Source organism: Pan troglodytes, chromosome 18 (genome assembly GCF_028858775.2).
Source record: "Pan troglodytes isolate AG18354 chromosome 18, NHGRI_mPanTro3-v2.0_pri, whole genome shotgun sequence".
In the NCBI taxonomy this organism is placed as follows: Eukaryota; Metazoa; Chordata; class Mammalia; order Primates; family Hominidae; genus Pan; species Pan troglodytes.
In genome coordinates this window covers 51,189,895-51,210,958 of record NC_072416.2, presented here as the reverse complement: position 1 = coordinate 51,210,958, position 21,064 = coordinate 51,189,895, and the positions used below count along the sequence as shown (strand labels likewise).

At 34.3% G+C, this 21,064-nt stretch overlaps 1 protein-coding gene across 38 annotated transcripts in view; it reads right to left on the bottom strand.

Annotated features, from left to right (window-relative positions):
- CHD9 (chromodomain helicase DNA binding protein 9) overlaps nt 1-21,064 on the bottom strand; it is a 272,245-nt gene that overhangs the window by 87,900 nt on the left and 163,281 nt on the right. For 36 of the 38 annotated variants that reach the window (XR_010152345.1, XM_009430786.5, XM_054668389.2 and 33 more), the window contains 9 exons: nt 16,692-16,803; nt 12,936-13,082; nt 11,986-12,054; nt 11,847-11,902; nt 10,450-10,567; nt 8,036-8,122; nt 7,756-7,893; nt 4,227-4,348; nt 952-1,195 (listed from right to left, as the gene is read on the bottom strand). Coding sequence is in view for 37 of the 38 variants with exons in the window: in XM_009430786.5 (XP_009429061.2) it covers nt 952-1,195; nt 4,227-4,348; nt 7,756-7,893; nt 8,036-8,122; nt 10,450-10,567; nt 11,847-11,902; nt 11,986-12,054; nt 12,936-13,082; nt 16,692-16,803 (1,093 nt within the window). In the remaining variant the exon portion in view is untranslated. Of the gene's footprint in view, nt 1-951; nt 1,196-4,226; nt 4,349-7,755; nt 7,894-8,035; nt 8,123-10,449; nt 10,568-11,846; nt 11,903-11,985; nt 12,055-12,935; nt 13,083-15,942; nt 15,998-16,691; nt 16,804-21,064 lie in introns of those variants that run through there. The other 2 variants (XM_063797132.1, XM_063797119.1) reach the window with 2 other exon arrangements.

Genomic DNA, 21,064 nt, shown 5'->3' with positions numbered 1-21,064 from the left:
ACAGTTTTTTTGTGAATTTATTGATTTTATTGAAATATTTTAATAAAATGATTCATATGAACATTCAAAACCATAACTTGAATGTTTTCTTTTTTAAAAAATATTTTAATTTTTTCGTAGAGATGGGGTCTTGCTATGTTGCCCAGACTGGTCTGGAACTCCTGGCCTCAAGCAATCCTCCCACCTCGGCCTCCCAAAGTGTTAAGATTGTAAGTGTGAGCCACCATGCCTGGCCTATCTTTTCTAGTCTTAACTTTCTGCTAGAAAATTCTTAAGGTGTCATCTCTTTATTTTACGATCTATGTATTTAGAAGGGATAGGAAATCCCTTCTTAAAGAGTAAGTGGTCAAAGTAAAATAGAAAATGCTCCTCTAAAATACATGGAGAGAGGAACATCATCAAACCACTAGAGTACTGAAATCATCATTCCTAAAAGATGGAGGTATACCTGTTTTGGTAAGCAAAACAAACAACATTTTAAAAAATGTCTAAAATAAAAATCCATTGAACATGAAAGAGAACCTATGGTCTCACCTCAACAGGCATTTAAGCCTGTGGTATTAGTGAAGATTTAAATTTTTTAAATGATGGGAAAAAAGCTGGACAATGATCAGAGACAGTTAATACCCTAAAAATAAATCTAATGTGTATTTAAAAACTATTAGTAAAATTATTATTCTAGTTGAAAAATTAAGGATTACAATGAAACTCGTGCATTGTTTAAATCTGCATACTTCATTATAGTGAACTACAGCATTAAATTGACTTTTCTCATTGTTCTCTTCAGCTACTCAAATTTACTGTAAAATAAAAATGATGAATAAAAGAACTTAAACTAAGATCTAGGTAGGCAATTAAAATGTATCCTAAATTTGAAAATAATTGGTAGGTAATGCTTATCTTTTTCAGCCCTGACCTTTCAAACAACAAACAAAATAATCAATAACACACCTGTGAATCCCTGAAGTACATCTCGTATTGCTGTATCATTTGTCTGCTAATCAGGCTCCCATGATAAACCACAACGTTAATATCAGTCCACGTACGAAATTCTCTCTCCCAGTTTGCAATAGTAGAAAGTGGAGCAATAATCAGGAAAGGTCCTCTTATACCAGTCAGAAGGATTTCATAGAGGAATGTAATTGATTGAATAGTTTTGCCAAGACCCATTTCATCTGCTAAGATGCAGTTTCGTCTGAAATAAACAAATACATTATCCATGCATACACTGGGGTTTTTTTCTATACTTTAAAGATAAATATACAAAAATAATCAAAGATCAAATAAAATAGTTGCATTTATAAAAATGTAAAAGTTGCTTAAGTGCAGGGTAGGCTTAAGATTACAATTTTATTATAAACCTGCAAAGGCACAAAGATTTCTACAGCTCCAAAATAAGGATACCACCCATTAGATGTCTGATTTTTTAAAAAAGAAAAGGGAAGGGCAAGGCCAACTCAATATATTATTTGTTCAGGAATCATTTAATAAATACCTTCTGTATCTCAGGACAGTATGAGAAGATGGGATACAAAAGAAATAAAACATGTTCTGTGCCTTTCAGGGGTGTGTATCTATTACAGAAGCTGACATGCAAATAAATAAATAGTCATGCAATGTGCTATCACTGAAGCACAGATAAAGCACTGGTTTTCAATTGTGGCTGCACATCAGAAGAGCTTACAAAGCTTGAAAACAAACAGATACTCAGGCCCCTCCCCTATACATTCTGATTCAATGAGTATGGAATAGGATAAAATCAGCTATAATTTCAAAAATAAGCTTCACAGATGATTATGATATGTGGCCAATTAAGAATCATCAGCATGGTTTATTATGGAGGCTCAAAAGAGTAAGCCTCAACTCTGGCTAGAAGAGATGAGAGAAGACCTCTTTCAGAAAGGAGGTCAGTAATGAGTAGGATTTTTGCCAGAGAGCACAGTGAATGAGCAGAAGTGTAAAGAACATGATGAACTGAAGGACCAAAAGTTGTTCTATGGTTTGGAGGGGAGGGTAAAAGGAAGAGAGATTATTGAGGTAAGTAGGGTCATAAATAGAAGACATTTGCCATTCTATTATGCAATGGAAATTACTGGAACTCTTCAAACAAATCCAATAAGATTAGGTTTGTATTTTAAAGTTTACTCTGGTGCTATTGTGGATATTAGAGGTTGAGGTGACTAGAAGTTGGGACAGTAACTGGGAAAGTACCATTAAGTGCAGGGAAGAAAGTGTGGGCACCTGGTCTAAGAGAGGAGAAACTAAGAGGAGAGAACTTTCCAGAATTAATTATGGGTTAGAATAAAATGGACCTAGTTACCAAAGTATGGGGTGTAGGGTGAAGCCAGATTTCAGTTTGGGTGACTAAATGAATGTGTTATTATTAACCAAGATGGAAAATACAGAGGAAGAACAATTTTGATGGGGAAGAAACAGGAAATAATATTAATTTTTAATCTGTTGTGTTTAAAGAATCATTGAGATAGACACTCAGGTAGCAAGAGGCAAATAAAAATATGGGCCCAGAGTTCAAGACCTTAGATTGAAAAGTATGGGACTCCCCGTGAAGGCACGGGGAGTATAGAATATGGCTTAGGGAGAACAAACGTAAGATGAAAAGAGAGCTAAAGACAGAACCCAAGGCAGGCAAACACAATATCTACAGGGCAGGCAGAGGAAGAACCAGCAGACTATTGAAAGGAATAGTCACAGGTACTGCAGAGCTAGGAGAGAGTCACACTGTGGAAACTGTTGGAGTTCAGAGTGAGGGGAATGTTTAAAGAAGGAAGGAGTACCAACTACTAACCAATGCAGCAGAGAGCAAATTAGGGCTGAAAAATATTTCATGGATTTGGAAAGTTAAAAGTTTCAGAGAATGCAGGGGAGTTGGGGTGGGGGCAGTGGTGGTGGTGGTGGGGGGAATGGGGAGACAGACAGAAAGAGAAAGAGAGAGAGAGAGAAGCAGAGCCAAGAGAAGGTTTATTTTAAACTCAAATTTGTTCATAGACTGAAGGGATGGCAATAGTCTTCAGGGATGGCCTGGAGATATAAAAGAGAAGGATAAGTGATTGAAGTAAGGCTCTAAGGCTCTAAGAAGACTAGATGAGATGGCATGTCTGATACATGAGGGCAGTGGTAAGAATAACTGTGGATGAAGATATTAACACATCTGTAGGCTTGGATATGAAGGCAAGCAAGAACTTGGATGAGTTTACCTACCATCCCCGGGTTTCTCTATGAAGCAGTCATATACAGAGAGTGAAGGGGGCAGAACTGTGATAAAGGGCTTCAAGAAAGTGGTGAAAAGTTAAAACAGGCAATATAGGAGATGGGAAAGGGTACTGATGAGGGAAGACAAGTTAAAAAAATGTTTTGTCAACTACTTTTCCTAGATGGTTCTCTTGGGAAAAATGATGATTAATATTTGGAAAATATAAATCAGGGAAAAGAGCACTGTGGGGTAACAGGCCTCTTTCCATCGACTGAGTCCATGACTCACCATCACTAAGCATAACAATTCAGAAGACTCACGTGAAAAGTAAAAATGATTAAAAATGATTCTGAATAAAAGTATCATCAAATTTTGCTATTCTTACTAACAGTAGTGCCTTTATTTGCTCTTTTGCATGTGTAACTACTATGCTTTCTCAATCGCAGTAACATTTTTTTACTTCTTTTGCAATTATCTTTTCATGTCAAAAAAGAATGTAAGATATTCTATAAGGCATTTTGAAAACCTTGAAAAACAGATAATAAAAATGGGGTAATTAATTACAGGTTCCCATATTTTATATTCCATTCCTTATCTATTGCTGACAACCTACTTCTTTGATAATTTACATTAAATGATAGAGCTTTAATTCCTATAAGTATACCTTGCTCATAACTCACTAACTCGAACTGATTGTTGGCAGACAGTAGTACGGGTTGATAAGCTGAAAAGCATTATATAACACAGAAGGTTTCTTAGGACTCTTGGAAAGGTATTTCAAATTTAAGTATTAATCAACATACCAACTTTCTTCTATTCTGATTGGTATACATTTAAAGAAAACAATTGTAGTTGAAACCTAAGTTGCAATTTACATATGTTCCTGAGGTAACCTCACTTTAAATAATGAAGACTTCATAACAATAACAATATAGCAACAACAGTATCTATTTTACTTGACACATTTTGGCACACATTAAAAAAATAATTTTTCTTATTAAGATATACTACATACCTATTGTACCAATTGAACAAGAGCCAGTTGAGTCCTTCCAGTTGATATTCCCTGAGTTGATTGCCATTTTTATAGTCCCTGGATTGATCTATTTTCTTCCAAATATTAGAAGGAGGACGGTCCTTTGTGGAAAAACAAAGAATGAATGGTGTTTAAATCTTCCATATATCATACTGAAGGCAAAAAGCATTGGTTTAAAAATAAACCTAAGAGGCATAACAGTGTACAGTGTTATGATTAACTTTTACCTAACATTTAAAGGTCAAATTAATTCTATACAACTCTTCCAGAAAACTGAAGAGGAAGGTATATTTCCTGACTCATTCTATGAAGCCCTAATACCAAAATTAGACAAAGACATCACCAGAAAACTACAGACTAATGTCCCTCATGAACAAAGATGCAAATATTCATAATGCAATTTTACCAAATGGAACTTAACAATATATAAGGGCAATAAGATCATGACCAAGTAGGTTTTGTTTTTTTTTTAACCAGGAATGGAAGGTGGGTTTAAAGTAGAGAATTAATCAGTGCTGATCAACAGATTAAAAAATAAAAATCAGCTGAGTGTGGTGGCTCATGCCTAAAATCCCAGCACTTTTGGAGGCCAAGTGGGGAGGATCGCTTGAGATTAGGAGTTCAAGACCAGCCTGGGCAACACAGGGAGACACAATCTCTATTTAAAAAAACATAAAACATAAAAAAACCAAAAATAACATGGTACTCTCAGTAGATGCAGAAAAAGTATTTGAGAAATTTAACATCCACTCCTAATTAAAACTCATCAAATTTTGAATAGAAGGGAACTTCCTTAAACTGTTATGGTACAACTATGAAAAAGCCAAAACTAGCATAACATTTAAAGGTGAAAGACTGACTGCTTTCCCCCTAAGATCAGGAATAAGGCAAGGATGTCCTCTGTGACAACTTCTATTCAACACTGTACTGCAGGCACTAACAAGTATAATCAAACAAGAAAAAGAAAAAGAATAACAAACTGTCTTTATATTATAGAAGACATGATTTGTCTATGTAGAAAATCCTGTGGAATCTACCATGAAAGCTAAACTAAGCAGTAATTTTAGCGAGGTTGCATAATACAAGATCAATGTGCAAACACTGTGGCAACAATCATGAAAATATTTTTAAAAAACAATAACCATTTTATAATAGCATCCAAAATAACTTTTGATATTCATGGTACAAAACATTTCTTTCAAAAGAAATCTAGAAGCATAGAAGTGAAACATTATGTGTAAAAGAATTTTATTCACTTATATATAGATATATAAGACATAAATTTTCTGAAGATTCCTGAATGAGAATTCAAATAACATTATCCTGGCCCCAAATTAGTAGGGTCTCAGTAGGAGAAATAAGTTTCTGAGAAACAAGCAAAAGGTCTCCTATTGTCTTCTGCTTTAAAATTATACTGTTACTAATCAACAAAATTACACTTCTAAGAATTATCAGGATAATCAGGTGTGATATTGTGAAATATGTATTTGATCTTCATTCCCATTTCCTGGCATACAACTCCTGATATCCTTGGGTTCTCCAAAGTGCTGCTTGTTTGTGTGCCAATATTGCTGACTGATAGATTCAGGTGGGGCTGGTCACCAGAAGGACAAAGGCATGATTAGAGGGGAGAACGGGAGAAGGGGAATGGGCAGAAAGGAAGGAGGGGAGGAGGGGAGGAAGGAAGGAAGGGGAGAAGGTCAAGTTGATCACCAATGGCCATTAGATGATTGAATCAATCATGCCTACATAATGAAGCCTCCATAAAAACCCAAGAGGACAGGGTTTAGTGAACTTCCAGGAGCTGAACACTTCCAGGGAGCTGAACATGTGGAGACTGACAGAAAGGTGAACAAGAACTCATCCACATGCCAGGAGAATGGCAAACCCCAACTCTACAGGGACAGAAGCTCCTGCACTCAGACCTCGCCCTATGTCTCTCTTCCTCTGGCTGTTTGTTTGTATCCTTTAAAATATCCTTAGGAATAAACCGGTAAAACTTGAATGTCTTCCTGAGTGCTGTGAGCTGCTCTAGCAAATTAATCAAACCCAAAGTGGTGGGTAATGGGAACCCTAACTTGAAGCCAGTCAGTCAGAAGTTCTGAAGGTCCCTGGACTTGTGACTGGTGGAAAGGAGGGGGCAGTCTTGTGGGACTGAATCCTCAAGATGTGGGATCTGATGCTATATCTGGGTAGATGGTGAATTAGAGCTGGGTAGAACTGAATTAGAGGACAGCCAGCTGGCATCCACTGCAGAACTGACTGCTTGCTGGTCGGAAGAATTCCCCACATATTTTGGGGTTACAGAAGTCTTTTGTGTTGATTGTTGTGTTACCCTGAGAGCAGAGGAAAAACACAGTTCAAGAAAGCTTTTCTTAAACATCAGGTAAGTGTATAGTAATTGTACATGGAAAACAAAACAGGCTATCAGTATACTGAGAACAGGACTGGTTATTGAAGCTCTGCTGCTACTTAATACAGGTAAGTGTTTGCTAAAGAAAACATTTTTTAAGTGATAGCCAATGAACATTAAAATAATTAACATATATTTTAACTGCTGCTTAAAATAATTTATGCATTAGATCATATTCTGTATAGCTTCTTTTCAGCAATCCAATCACTATTAATGATTCATTAGTTTGGGTCAGGGAAAAATTTCATTTACAGAATCTCAAAATACTTTACGTGACTTATATGCTATTTTATTTAACAGCAATATACTGGCAAAAAGAAAGGAAAACAAAACAAAACAAAAAAACACCTCCTACATTATTTAACCATGACAGACTAGCCCTGTTGTCATCAATTTTACATTAATTAAGCGGATTAATTCTATTGGCTGAGCCCCCTTTACCAAGGCCTATAACATATATCTAAGGCATCTCTAATTTTTGAAAAGCTCCAGAAGAGATTCTGATATGCACCTTTGACTGAGAATCACTTATCTAAAGACATAGCTTATTCAATGAGGCTTAATATTACCACTAAGGCATAGACCCCACCCCAAAAGAAAATCTTTCTCTTTTACTACATTCCTTGACTCATTCCTCTCTGAATTAGGTGACGCTTCTGTTTCCTGGTTCAAGGAATAGCATTTAGAAGGTAAAAGGAATGGGGGTAAACTGATATGCTTTTGTTAACAGCCTACGGACATTACTGGAAAATAAAGTAAGAAGACCAGAAAATAATACTAGGAAGATCAGAAAATAGTTATTATAAAACAACATGATCTCTTCTATGGAATATTTAGTTCATTTCCTTCTCTTACTTCACATCTCCATGTTTATCAGGGCAGCTTTCCTCACTCTCGTGCTAATCAAAAAGGAATCTGCTCCTGTCTTTTCACATATAAACTCCCTCTTAAGCTTTGGCCCCCAAAACTAGACTCACATAGTAACAAGCCTGTTTAAAAGAAATGAAAGTAAAACATTATATAATTATTAGCAATATCATAACTTACATAAACAAGTGCTAAGATTTTATAAAGCTGTCTAAAACAGGTTCTTACCAAACGTCTTGTGTCAGGCCTTGAAGCTTGCAGTTGTTCAAACTCTTCTATTTTTGCAAGATCTACATCTTCTTTTAGTTCCCAAGTACTATCTTCATATGGCAATGAGCACCATTTTACTAAGTAGTAAATAACAGGCTGTAAAAAAATTTTTTTCATTTACCATTTTGAAAAAGACACTAGTAAGAAATAGTTTAAACAGAGAATAAAGTACTAGGTCTTAATACTTGGAAAGTTTCAGATTTTTCTTACTTAAAAAATCTTTTTACCATATATTTACCTCACCAGTATCCTTATCTTCACAAAAAGAGACTTCTAATACTCTGTCTACTTCAACGTAGTCTGGGTTAAATGGTTCTTCTTCCATCTAAAATTAAAAGGTAACTTAATTGACATCTGACAAAGAACTGGAATGATAAAAGGACGAATTTACTAGCATTTCACTATAGACCTTGTAAGTTTGATTTCAGTTAAATGTCCAATAAATGGAATTCTTCCATTTTCATTTCCAAATGATAGCTAGGATATCATGAAAAATGTTATAAATAATAAAACCAAATAGTACTAAAAAATAAGGTAATCTAGAAGATACGTGCTTTAAAAAATTCCTGAAAGCAGCCTCTATACCTTTCCTTTACGCTTTTCCTCAGGTTGCAAAAGTTGAAGACCATGCACCATCCCATTGAATGCTCATTTCTGTTGTCTCACACACCCTTTATCTTTACCTGATGGTTCTTGTGCTCAAGACCCACTTATTGAGCTGACTGCAAACTTTACTGAGGTACCTCACACTCATTTGCACTCATTTACTCTTCAGCCCATACCTCCTCCTGCATTTTCTAACTGGTTAATGGTAACAGAGCTTCCTCTCCATAGCCCACGCTCAGTGACACAAGCCAGAAATGAAGAAGTCATTTTAGATTCCTTCTTTTTCTTTACCCTCTACATCGAGTAAGTCACCAATTCGTACAGACTCTACTTTTAACTCTGAGATTGGTTCCTCCTTCCTCATCCTCACTTCTTACTTGAACCTTTAAAATAACCCCAACTACTGTCTCACCTCTCCTTTAATGTTTTTCACATTGTCCCCAGAGTAATCTTTCTCAAATATAAATCTTATATATCGCTCCTTTACTTAAAATTCTTCACCGACTCTCCCCTAATTAGTCTTAATGAAAATTTAATGATTATTAATTAATTCTAAAATCTTCAGCTTATTAGGAACTTCTAGATCATAGTGAAGAGATGACAGATATTTAAGGGGATGAGAGGACCTCCCAGCATCCACAAACTAACAGGTCATTAGAATCATCTTTTTTTTAAAAAAATAGAGATGGAGGTCTCATATGTTGGCCAGGCTGGTCTCAAACTCCTAGCCTCAAGTGATCCTCCCACCTTGACCTCCCAAAGTGTTGGGATTTCCGGCATGAGCCACCATACCCAGCCCACATTTTTGAGGTGAAATTAATAATTACAAATGGAATAATAGTAATTATGTAGTGAAGACATCTGGCAGATACCACCTTAATCTAGTGATTAACCACCAGTACTGGGGTACAGAGGTATCATGTACCATCTTATATCATTCACTGGAAGAATAGAGCATCACTTCTATGGTGTTCTTTTAAAAAATGCCTAACCTGGATCATGACGAAACTTCATACCACCCCAAATTGAGGGGCATTCTACAAAATTAATGAGCTGTACCCTTTAAAAATGTCCAAGAAATGAAAAACAAAGAGAGACTGACTAAGAGATATTACAACTAAATGTAACATGTGCTGCTGGATTAGACTCTGGACCAGATAAAAATACACACACACACACACACATACACATGCACACATACACACTCTCTTTTTGTTATAAAAACACTAGTGGAACAATTAGTGAAATATGTGTAAGGTCTGTGGATAATAGTACTACGTTGATGTCCTACTATTTTTATGAAAGAGAATATAGTTGTTTTTAGGAAATATATACTAAAGTGTTTGCAATGTTAAAATGGTTTAGAAAAATACATGTGTGTATGACAGAGATAGAGAGAGACAGAATGAATACAAATGATAAAGCAAACATGGTAAAATGTTAACATTTCGGAAATCTAGTTAAAATAAATGTGAGAATTCATTGTACTATTTTTGTGACTATTTTGTTTAAAAGAAAAAGTTTTTAAAATTTTCAAATTAAGAATTTAAAACTGCTCTAAAAGGAGTCTATTAGAAAAATCTGGAGCAGGAAAGAACATCAGACCATTTAGTCAGGCCTAGAGAGGTAAATTTTTCCAGAGGTTCTGTTCACATACATGAAGCTGGTATAGAAAATACGCAATATATTTCATGTACTGAAAAATCTTATTTTCCATTTACTTGCTAGATTATCACTTCCTCCACTTGAATAACTTTGCTGATATATTATTGGTAATATTACCATACTCACATTCAACTCTAAATGTTGAAATATATGCTAGTTTAAAAATACAAGCATGATCTACCATTCTGAATTATCAGTGTTCCTGTTTCAAATGGTTTCCAAGCTAATTTTGAGAAGAGAAAAATACTATATTTAGGTAGCATTTGTATTCAAATATCAACACTGGAAGTCTAAGAATTAAAATAATGTGTAATTTTTGATAAATAATGCTACATGTATTCAGAGACCAACACATAATAGTCTTATTTATTTTTTTCTTACGTCTGCAAAAAAATGTGCTCTTTGTGCTTGTCTCAATTTGAATCGTTTGATTTTCTGCTGGATCCTTTTATCTTTCAAAAGCTGCTCTTCTGTGGCCCACTCACAGTGAAGATAGGAGCTAAAATTTTTATAAAAATAATATATTAGAATGACACAGATAACCATTTTAAGATGTATTTTAAATAACATCCAATATAAACTATTGTCTTCAACTTTTCAAATAGGTAGTTCATCATTTAACTTTAATAGAATTACTATCATTTCTAAAATAAAGTAATTGTGATCACTATATGCTAAGGAGGTCGTAGTCTAAAGGTATACAATTTGCCATATAGAAACAGAACAGTAAAATGATCAAAAGTCTAATTGCAAGATACGATTTATCTATTATTATTTCCCTATAACAGTTTTGTCATGATCAGAAAGCTAACTTGTTTTGAAACTAATGTGATTTAAAACGCTTTCATGGAGGTACAAAGATAAGTTGGAAAATATGTAAAAAGAAGAGTAAGTGATTTTTCCCCAGTTAGCAACTCTTATGAGTTATCTGACCTTTATCCAAAATTAAAATTAAAAACTTTAAGGTCAAATCATCTCATTGTGTACGTCTGACATAAAAACCTAAAGATCAGGAAAAAAAAAAACTTTTTTTTTTAAAGAGATGGAGTCTCACTATATTGCCCAGGCTGGCTTCAGACTCCTAGGCTTAAGAGATCTGTATCAACCTCCAGAATAGCTGGGACTGCAAGTAGATTAGAAATGTCTTTTATAAGGACAATAAAATCTGAAAAGTTCAACAATACAATGAATGCTGTCTATAAATTATAAAAGCATATTTTATAAAGATTCCTGCATTTTGATGTTAATAATGAACATTTTCGGGAAAATAAAAAAAATTTAATTTTTTTTTTTTTTTGAGACGGAGTCTCGCTCTGTCGCCAGGCTGGAGTATGGTGGCACGATCTCGGCTCACAGCAACCTCCGCCTCCTGGCTTCAAGTGATTCTCCTGCCTCAGCCTCCTGAGTAGTTGGGACTACAGGTCCGTGCCACCGCACCAAGCTAATTTTTTTGTATTTTTAGTAGAGATGAGGTTTCACCATGTTGGCCAGGATGGTCTCGATCTCTTCACCTCGTGATATGACCGCCTTGGCCTCCCAAAGTGCTGGGAATACAGATGTGAGCCACCACACCTGGCCAAATCATTCAATTTTAACATGAAAGGTTTTCAAATGGGCCCTTTTCCACTTTTTAATGATTCTTGAGTTATGCAGGTATAAATAATAAAAATTATCATAAAAATGTGGATAAAATGAAAATCATAATTTTAATTTATTAAATGTATTAATTTATATGTAAATCAACATCTTTCTTTTATTTTTCTAACTCAAATACTTACTAATTCTTGTATTTTACAAAAAATTCTTCTGTATCAATCATCACTCCAGGTGATATCTAAGAAAAGAAAATCAGTAATGGTGACTCTTTTAAACAGGCCACAGAATATGAAGTGTAAAATGTAATGTACCAGTACTTACTTCCTTTTTTACGGTTCTAGAAGATAGAATTTTGTCTACAATTGCAGCATCTTCTTCACTCGGATTCTCCTATGGGAGGGAGGAAAGAAATAATGACAGAACACATTCTGAAAGATCTTTTAGTTGCCACTTTGTATGTTGATGAACATACTACAATTCAACAAATATTTATACAGCATATATGCTAGACACTATGTTACGTGTTAGAAATACAAAAATGAAAAAAATATATCATTGTCATTGTCCTTTTCATCACCTGCATTATCTCTGTAGCAAACATATTGTGCTTTTTAATGTGCTGGTCATTATTCTAAGCATTTTACATATATTAATTTAATCTATTATCTTCATTATTATCATTTCCATTTTACAGATTAGGAAATTTAGGCATAGTTAAATAAGTACTTGCCCAAGGTACTCAGCTAGTGGCTGAGTGGTTGGGTCAATGCATATAAGGGGGACTTAAAAAATCATAGACGAGGGAAGTACATACGGCATTCAGGCAAACGTGTTCATAAAACAGAGGACTAAGTGCTTATGGAGAAGTAGCAGAAGATGATGGCAGAAAATCCAGACAAAGGGGTTTATACACTGCTAAAAAGGTATCGTTATTTTTGTAAGGTTTAGGAAACTATTAGAGGAGTTTTCAGTAGAAAAATAATATGATTAAACTTGTAATTTAGAAACATTCTGCAGAAAAGATAGTTTGAAGAATTTCAAGAACATATATTTAGGAGGTAGAAAGTGTAGTGACAACCTGAATGAAGAGGCAAAGGAAAACGAAGAGAGAATGAATCCCTAGGTTTCTAATTTGAATGACTCAATTAACTAATAATATGGAATCCGGAAGGATAAGTTAGAGCAATTTTTAGTAGGAAAAACAATGCAAGTATTTATAGAATTTATGTTGGTTTAAAATGTTTTGCAGTCATAATCCCAAATATGCTTACCACAAACAATTGTAAAGGCTGTTCACCAGGTAAAGGAGCTGAATTCTTTTTTATTTTCATAGAACCTTTAACCTCTTCTTCAGATTGCTTCCCTTCTATATCTTCTGCGTATTTTTTTCTTTTAATTTGTCGATTTGATCTTCTTTTCTGTAATGAACCACAAGAATCAGATTTATATAATTTATTTTGAAGAAAAGTTTTTGAAAATAATTACCCCTAGAGTTGGCAATTTTGTATACTAAATTTTCAACATGACACTCAATGTTCTATCTTTTCCTATTTTGTTTTTAATTAGAGGAAGATTATAATTTGCCATTTGCCACAGGCTTACAATCTTCCTACAGTTCTACTTCCTACAATTTCAAACAACAAATATTAGTAATACTTTTATTATGTTAATTTGGAAATCATTAAGAATAAAGAGATGTCTGTTTTTTTAAAAAATTATTTCACAGGTTGGGCAAAATATATTTTATTAGGAATACCTTTATTACTACATTACTTTTCTTTAGAAACTATTGTTAAGAATAAAAAGGTATCTGTTTTATTTAACTATGTCATACCTTGGGCAATAAATATTTAAACTATTAATAATTTCACAGTTTTAGTCCAAAACCTAAAAAGTGTATCAGATGAATATTGGGTATAGAATTAATTGGGGGTATAAATCTAGAAGAATAAATTAAATAGTGTTTGCCAAAACACATGAAACTGTGTTTAAAGCAGAATAACATAATATAAAATATTTAAAAAGAAATGCACAAAATAAGAAAGCATTAAATCTACCAAATAATTTTGAATGAAAGAAGAAACTGTTTCACTAACTTTAGTAGCTTTCCTTAAATATAAAAGACATCACTATCATCACACAAAACTAAGCCTTTTACAAAGTATTACATGTAGTAAGATAATTTTTAAATAATCTAAGTAATTTTAAATCTGGAATCAAATATACATGGCTTTACTTACCTCCCTAAATATCTAATATTTGTTTCAAAAGTTTTATATTTCAAGGAGAACTTAAAAAACAAAAACAAAGTTACATCTCTTTTGGTGTTTACAATAAAGATAAAAATTTCAAAATCCCAAAGGGCTTAGGTTTATTTTTTAAATTTCCCTTGTAATCTCATGGGGTAGAGACATTTCATGGGGGGTAGTGGCATCTCAACCAACTGTTCAATTGCTCAATATTTGGCAAATCTCTTCTTTTTTCTAGTCCAATTTCTTCTATATATTTAGTAACTTCATGACACTTCCAAAAAATGGAACCAGCAAAATAAACCACAAGTTCTTCTGGTTTCTGCCTGTCTTCTATTTGGCAAGTCTTTAATTTACCTTCACAGCCATGACAAAAATGGCTGAGTCACTGCTACAGTGTGGTGACAAACTATATGCATGCAGTCATGCCTCTGCCCCTTTCTCTTGTGAGTAGTAAAATACTGAGAGAAAGAAAGGCACTCATATGGTCAGCCAAATGTACTAGATAACACCATGCCTCATGTAGGATGGGTCAAATGTCTCTTGGCCATGAAGACATTGACATTTCAAACCTCAAAATAACACAGCCTGGTGACATATAAAAATTCTAATTAAAGGGCTACTAGAAACCCAATTTTCCTTCATCTTATTTTGAAAACGATATGAATTACTATTATTCTCTAGGAGGGGGGAATTCTATGGATTTCTAACATTAGGCTAAAAGAATATTTAGAATTCTATTATGGGCACCATATAGATCTTAATGTTCAAGAATAGTTTTAATTAATAAACAACTGTGATATATTATCAATGTCTCATTAGGCATGACTTTTAAGTAATGAAATTTGAGAGTAGTTCAGTACATTTTTAGAAAATTCTGTTAGAACTTTTCAGCATTAGTTTCCTTTCTGGCCACTTAAGACATCTATTAGTACTTAGAGATAACTCACTGAGTTTTTAGTAAATAGTAAATGAGTGACCTCAAAGAATCTTTTAAGCTCACAAAAGTGCACTCAGATAGAATGAAGGCTACTTATTGTAAACAGTTCCCTCATCCTACAAAGACTTTGCCTAACAGATTAATTTAAAAGTCTATGAATTATGAGATTATAGAAGATTTTACCATAAATTACACTCCACTAGAGGACATAGTTACACATTACTTAGGTAAAGCCAAATAAGGTATCATTCTCACCAATTATCTTTCTTCACCATAGAACGTCGCTACTAGTTTAAAAACATAAAAATGAATCTGATGTCCACATTTTTGGCATGTGCTTTTTCTGGCTTTCTTTTTCCATAATGTTTTTTAAAGCACAACTTAAAATCCTGATAAATTGTCCCTTTTAATTTCTTATTTTTAGCTTCTTAAGTCTTAAAGGCTTCAACAGATCAGCCCACAGCACTTTACATAGGAGGTTAGAAGCATGTTTTAAGTGATTAATATAGTACTTCACTATTTTAACATTGCACTTGTTTCCTATAATATTCCTAATAGTATACTCTGTTGCAGGGGCATATTTCTTTTTAATTTAGGTCTCTAAATATAGTTGGACTACTGTAATATTCTCTATTAAGATTAAAGGTAACAAAATTAAATACCAAATCACATTTTTAGATTTCCAGCTGATTCCAAACCTTAATTAGTTTCCAACGTGGTTAAAAGCTACATGGATCTTTCCATCATTTATTTAATGACACAATCAAATATATCAATAATATAGATTTATAACTATTAGAAAATATTTTTACCTTCACCATTTTTTTGTGTGTGTGTTAAAGCAACACACCTGTCAAAACAACCTAATACTACAGTGAAAAACATGGAAGAAATGTTCATGTTGACCTAGCCTACCATTTCATTGTTTGAAAATTACATAATGGAAAAATGGCCAGCATTATTCCAGCAAAAATTAAACTAAATTTAATCATATGGAATAAGTTAAATATAAGTTTGCCTAAGTTAAGGATAACATATGATGAAAAAGCCAGGCCATGTAATATTAGGAGCTTCAGTCACTGCCCTTACCTCAACTCTTGCAGCAGCCCAGGAGCCTTGAGCCACTACTCTCCCATTGGATAAGAAGCTGCATAAGGAAGAAGAAAGGCCATTCAGGGGCTTTCTGGCCCCATAATTCACAACTGCCACCACCCCTACGGCCTACAGTCGTACTTTAGTTATTAGAGAGCAGAGGGTGGCCTGGATTATTATGACCTTCACTATATATAATTTTAACTTCAGAGGGTTATTTTGAATATCCACCTATTCAAAAAAAAAAAAAGGCAAAATGCATAGTATTTCTTCTGTCTATGTTACGGGATTTTTAATATAGTCAGTTATCTTTTCTTCACAGAAACAGACCAAAGGAATTATTTCTAGGAATGATTCAATCCATTTGCTCTGTCATTTGTATGTGATTTAAAAAATTACTATGTCCATCACGTTCATTCAAAAGAACTCTATAAGCACAGGATAGTATCACTAAATACTCCTCCATGCTAAAAGCCATCAAGGACTTTGTATTGTTAACCTCTCTGGGCTTCAGTTTCATTATCTGAAAAATGAGGGGTTTGGAGAGGATATGTTAGTTTCCTCCCACATCTAATATTCTATGGTAATATTACCAGGACATATTGTAATAATGCTACCTTCAACTTCTACCACACTACAAAATGTATTTTTACTTCTAACTAAAGTGTAACTATCTATAAGGCAATATTATGCTAACTAAATCATTCTAACAGTGTTTCATTTCTAGAAAAAACTGTAATACTCACTTGAGAGTCTTGATCTTTTAATGTATGCTGTGGCATCTGTTCTGCATCAGATATTTCATCTGAAGACTCATTCTTTCTTTTTTGTTTCTTACCCAATGTAATAATGAGTTTGCTGTTTCAAGAGGAAAAGAATAAAAAGTAAGAATTCTTTGAATTTTCCTAAATTTGATTAAATTAAGATTGTCATGATAAACTTTCTTCCACTTTATATCACTTGCATGTCCAACCAAGGATGATAATTATCCTGAAATCCACGTTGACATTTTCAAAACATAAACTCTATTCTAATGGAACAAACACCATCCAATTCTATGTTTGGAAGTATAATTAATGTACTCAGAAGTACAATTAATGTACTTCTAAACACAGAAAGGCAGTCAAGTAGGCCAGGCGCAGTGGCTCATGCCTGTAATCCCAGTGCTTTGGGAGGCTGAGGCAGGTGGAAAAAGGTTAGGAGTTCGAGACCAGCCTGGCTAACATGGTGAAACCCATCTCTACTAAAAATACAAAAATTAGTCAGGCGTCGTGGCAGGCATCTGTAATCCCAGCTACTTGGGAGGCTGAGGCAGGAGAATCACTTGAGCCCGGGAGGCGGAGGTTGCAGTGAGCCAAGACCGCGCCATTGCACTCCAGCCTGGCAACAAGAGCGAAACTCCATCTCAATGAATAAATAAGCAAACAAGCAAGCAAACAAACAAATAAATAAATAAATTTAGCAGGTAAAAAAAAAAAAGGCAATCAAGTCTTATTTGTTTTTTAGGCTTAAGATTACTTTTCATAGGAAAAATGTGAGGTGATACAACTGTGTTTACTTTATTATCTTGCAGATTTCCAATGACAGATTTTTTTCTCTTATTAAATTCAAATTCCACTTGATTCCTTGAATCCCCCTATTCGTTAAAAGCCTCTACTTCCTTCTGCTCTACAGTAGAAAGACAATTACTTAAGGCACTTTAACAATTTGTTGTTCTTTAATTCTTTCACTTATGTTAAGGCTTATCTTATCTGTACTGTATGTTCCTAAGCATAAGAACTATTATTTTTTATATTCCTAAAGCATGTATGTGTCAGTATATCGTCATATATGTAAGTTTATATATATATTGATATTTACATATATACACACCAGATGGAGCTATCTAAAATGAAAGTGGGTTTTTTTGTCTTGATGAGAGGTATAAAAACATAACTCTCACATTTCCTTATCTGCTTCAACAGATGCAGGGGCATGATTTTAAACCACGGTAATTATTAATCAGCAACGTACTATTTTAAATATCTGTATCATAAAAATGGAAAATCTCCCCAATACTTTCAGATATGATTTATCAGAAAGATATCAGAATTCTTTCAACAACTATTTATTAATGTAGGAGAATTTGGAGGTTAAGAGCATGCACTTTGAAAACACAGGGTCAAAGATTTAAACCCTGACTCCACCATGTACCTATCTGTGAGACATTGGGCAAATTACTTGATCTCTTTTGGCCTTAGTTTCCTTGCCTGGAAAATAGGGATATCATAATAACTACATCTGCTGTTGCTAAGAATTAAGTGGGATAATGTATATTAGCTCTTAGCACAGTCTTGATGCATAGTGATTTCTCAACTAATGCTAACAACTTCTAATTATTCTATGCCAAGCACTTTCCTAGGCTCTAGGATTTGAAAATATAGTGACACAGTTCCTAACCTTAAAGTATCATAGTTAGACTATGATCACAGCTAAAATGCCAAAGTGGGGGTTAGCACAGGATGCAATGTGAACACAAAGGAAGAAGTGCTCACGCTTACTGAAGAGTAAAGGGGGATTTACAGAAAAGACAACATTTGATATGATGAAAAGAAGTTTAACAGGTAGTGAAAGAAGCGGCAGAGTACATTCCAGGTAGGGGGATACCACAGAAGAGTGAGGAGAACATGCAGTGGTAATAGCATGACAGGAATACACAGAGTACCCCAGAAGGAGGCAGCAGACAGCTGGACAACCAGAATGGGTGAAGATCACAGAAGGCCTTGCATGACACACAAAGAGTTCACATTTTAAGGGCAGCTTTTAAGCTCTTGAAAGCAAGAATTTAAAAGGAATCTGTCTTGTTCATCACTGGCAGCAAATGTTTAATGAATAGGCAGTGAGTTATTTTGAATAAATAAAAAAAATAAAGCATTTGGAAGATATAAGAATTGTAAGCAAGGGGGCAATGTGATGACAAGGAAGTGAAATGCAAGGAAGGGAAACCAATGATAAGGCAAATGACAATTCAGGGGAGAGAAAAAGAGGGTAATCTAGGGCTGTGGGAATGTGGATGAAGAGGTAAAGAAAGATATAATTTTTTATTGTGGAAGTAGAACCAACAGGACTTGGTTATTGACTGGATGATTAGACTTCAGGTGAGAAAAAGTTATAGAATGCTTTTTCCCTATATTATTCTTGTATTGGTATGATTACCACATTCAACAGAATAATGGTAATTCTTACTTGGTGTCTCACCCGCCACTGTTCTGAATATGTGAAGAAAGTAAATAACAGTAAGAAATACAGCTTATGTTGGAAGCAGGAAATCAGAAGAAACACAAAGATATTCTGAAGCAACATTAAGGAACCAACCATAGTTACACTTCATTCCCTCTCACCACTTTCACAGCTTATTTCCTCTCTGTTCTAGTCCCTTTTCCTCCTCTAGTTTCTTTCCTAAAATAAAAATCTCCCTTGAGGCTATATTTACTGTTAGACCCCATATGACCTTGTTCTTCCTCCTTTGTATCCAAAGTTCTCAAGAGTCATTTCCGTTTCATTCCTCAACCAACTACAATCTCAACTCTCAAAACTACTTTTAATATTCATAGCTTCCATTTATTCAATGTTTACTATGAGTCAGCCTCTGTGCTGACTTTACATGCATTCTCCCACTTGATGTTCATACAATTTTAAAAGGGAAGTACTATTATTTTATAAGAGGAAATTGAGGCCTAGAGAAGTTAAATAACTTGCTCAAAGTCACAGAAATAGTAAGAACAGAGACAGAAACTAAGTATGCCTCACTCCAAAGCCTAAACTTCTAATGCTTAAGGACTCAAAAGACTTTTAAAATGGCAAATCCAACAGAGCTTTAAAAAATCATAATGTGTAACTAAGTCCTAACGTGTAACTGTTTCCTTTTGGCCCCTTTCTTGGCTCCCTGACACAAGAGTCTTCTGGTTCTCACTAAACTTGCTTTTACTAAATTTTGGCTCTTCTTCCTGCATCTACGCCTTGAATGTTAGTTTTCCGTAGGATTCAGTCATTGACAATTCTTCTCTGCTAGCCTGTTAAACTTTGGTTTCTCTCAAAGTTCTGTCTTCAGCCGCCTTCCTGTCTGTCCCTGAGAGATTTAATTTAATCTTTTCTTAACTACTACCTAGAAGTTAAAGATCCTCAAATCTCTTATCTCTAGTTCAGATTTTTTCCCCAAGCTTCATGTTCATATAACTAATTGCTTATTACACATATACATATGGATATCTCATAGGTATCACAACCTCAATATGCACCCAATCCAATCTCTCATTTTCCGTAACCCTATCAGTGCAAGTTTACTAATATTAAAGTGTAATGCAAAGTCAGAAAAGTGCAAACGTAAGAGTACTGCTCAATTTTCTCAAACAGAAAATATCTGTGTAGCCAGCTTCCAGATCAAGAAACAAGGCATTAGTTTCCCAGAAGTCCCCTCTCATGCCTCTCCCAGTAAGAACCGCCTCCTAAGGGTATCCGTTACTTTGCTTGTGAATATTTGCTACATCCTAAGGCACTGGTGCAGATGATTTTTAATGGCAAAGTAAGGGACAATACTAAATAAAACTGGGTAGTAAAAATACATATTTGATACTTCCTCCTACTTGCTATCAATCTCCAACTTAAATGTGTATTTTCAAATAGTTTGTAGATGAGAACAACACACGGAGAGTGTAGTTGTTTAAATAACAATCTACAATCTCCCATGAAATGGAAATCATGGCCTATTAATACCCTTCATATATTGCTTAAAAAGGTATTTTTTTCAATGTTTGATAAGCTAAATGAATTATGTGAATGCACATTCTGATGCAATATCTTATTCATTCAAATCCCAATGAATAAAAACTTCAATGAAATGAGAGGCGGAGATATTTAAATTTTTTTAAAATTTACAAATGACTATGAACTGGTTCCGCTATTCCTTTACAATAGCATAAGGGGATTAAATGAAGATTCTCTAAGGACAAAGGACTAAGCTGCTTAAACATTTTTATAGATAAATATTACCTAAATCTCTAGAAAATACTAATAAATAAATACTAACTACCAAATAAATCTTAAACACTTGCCCTTTTGAGTGGTGGGGTTAGGTTAGATA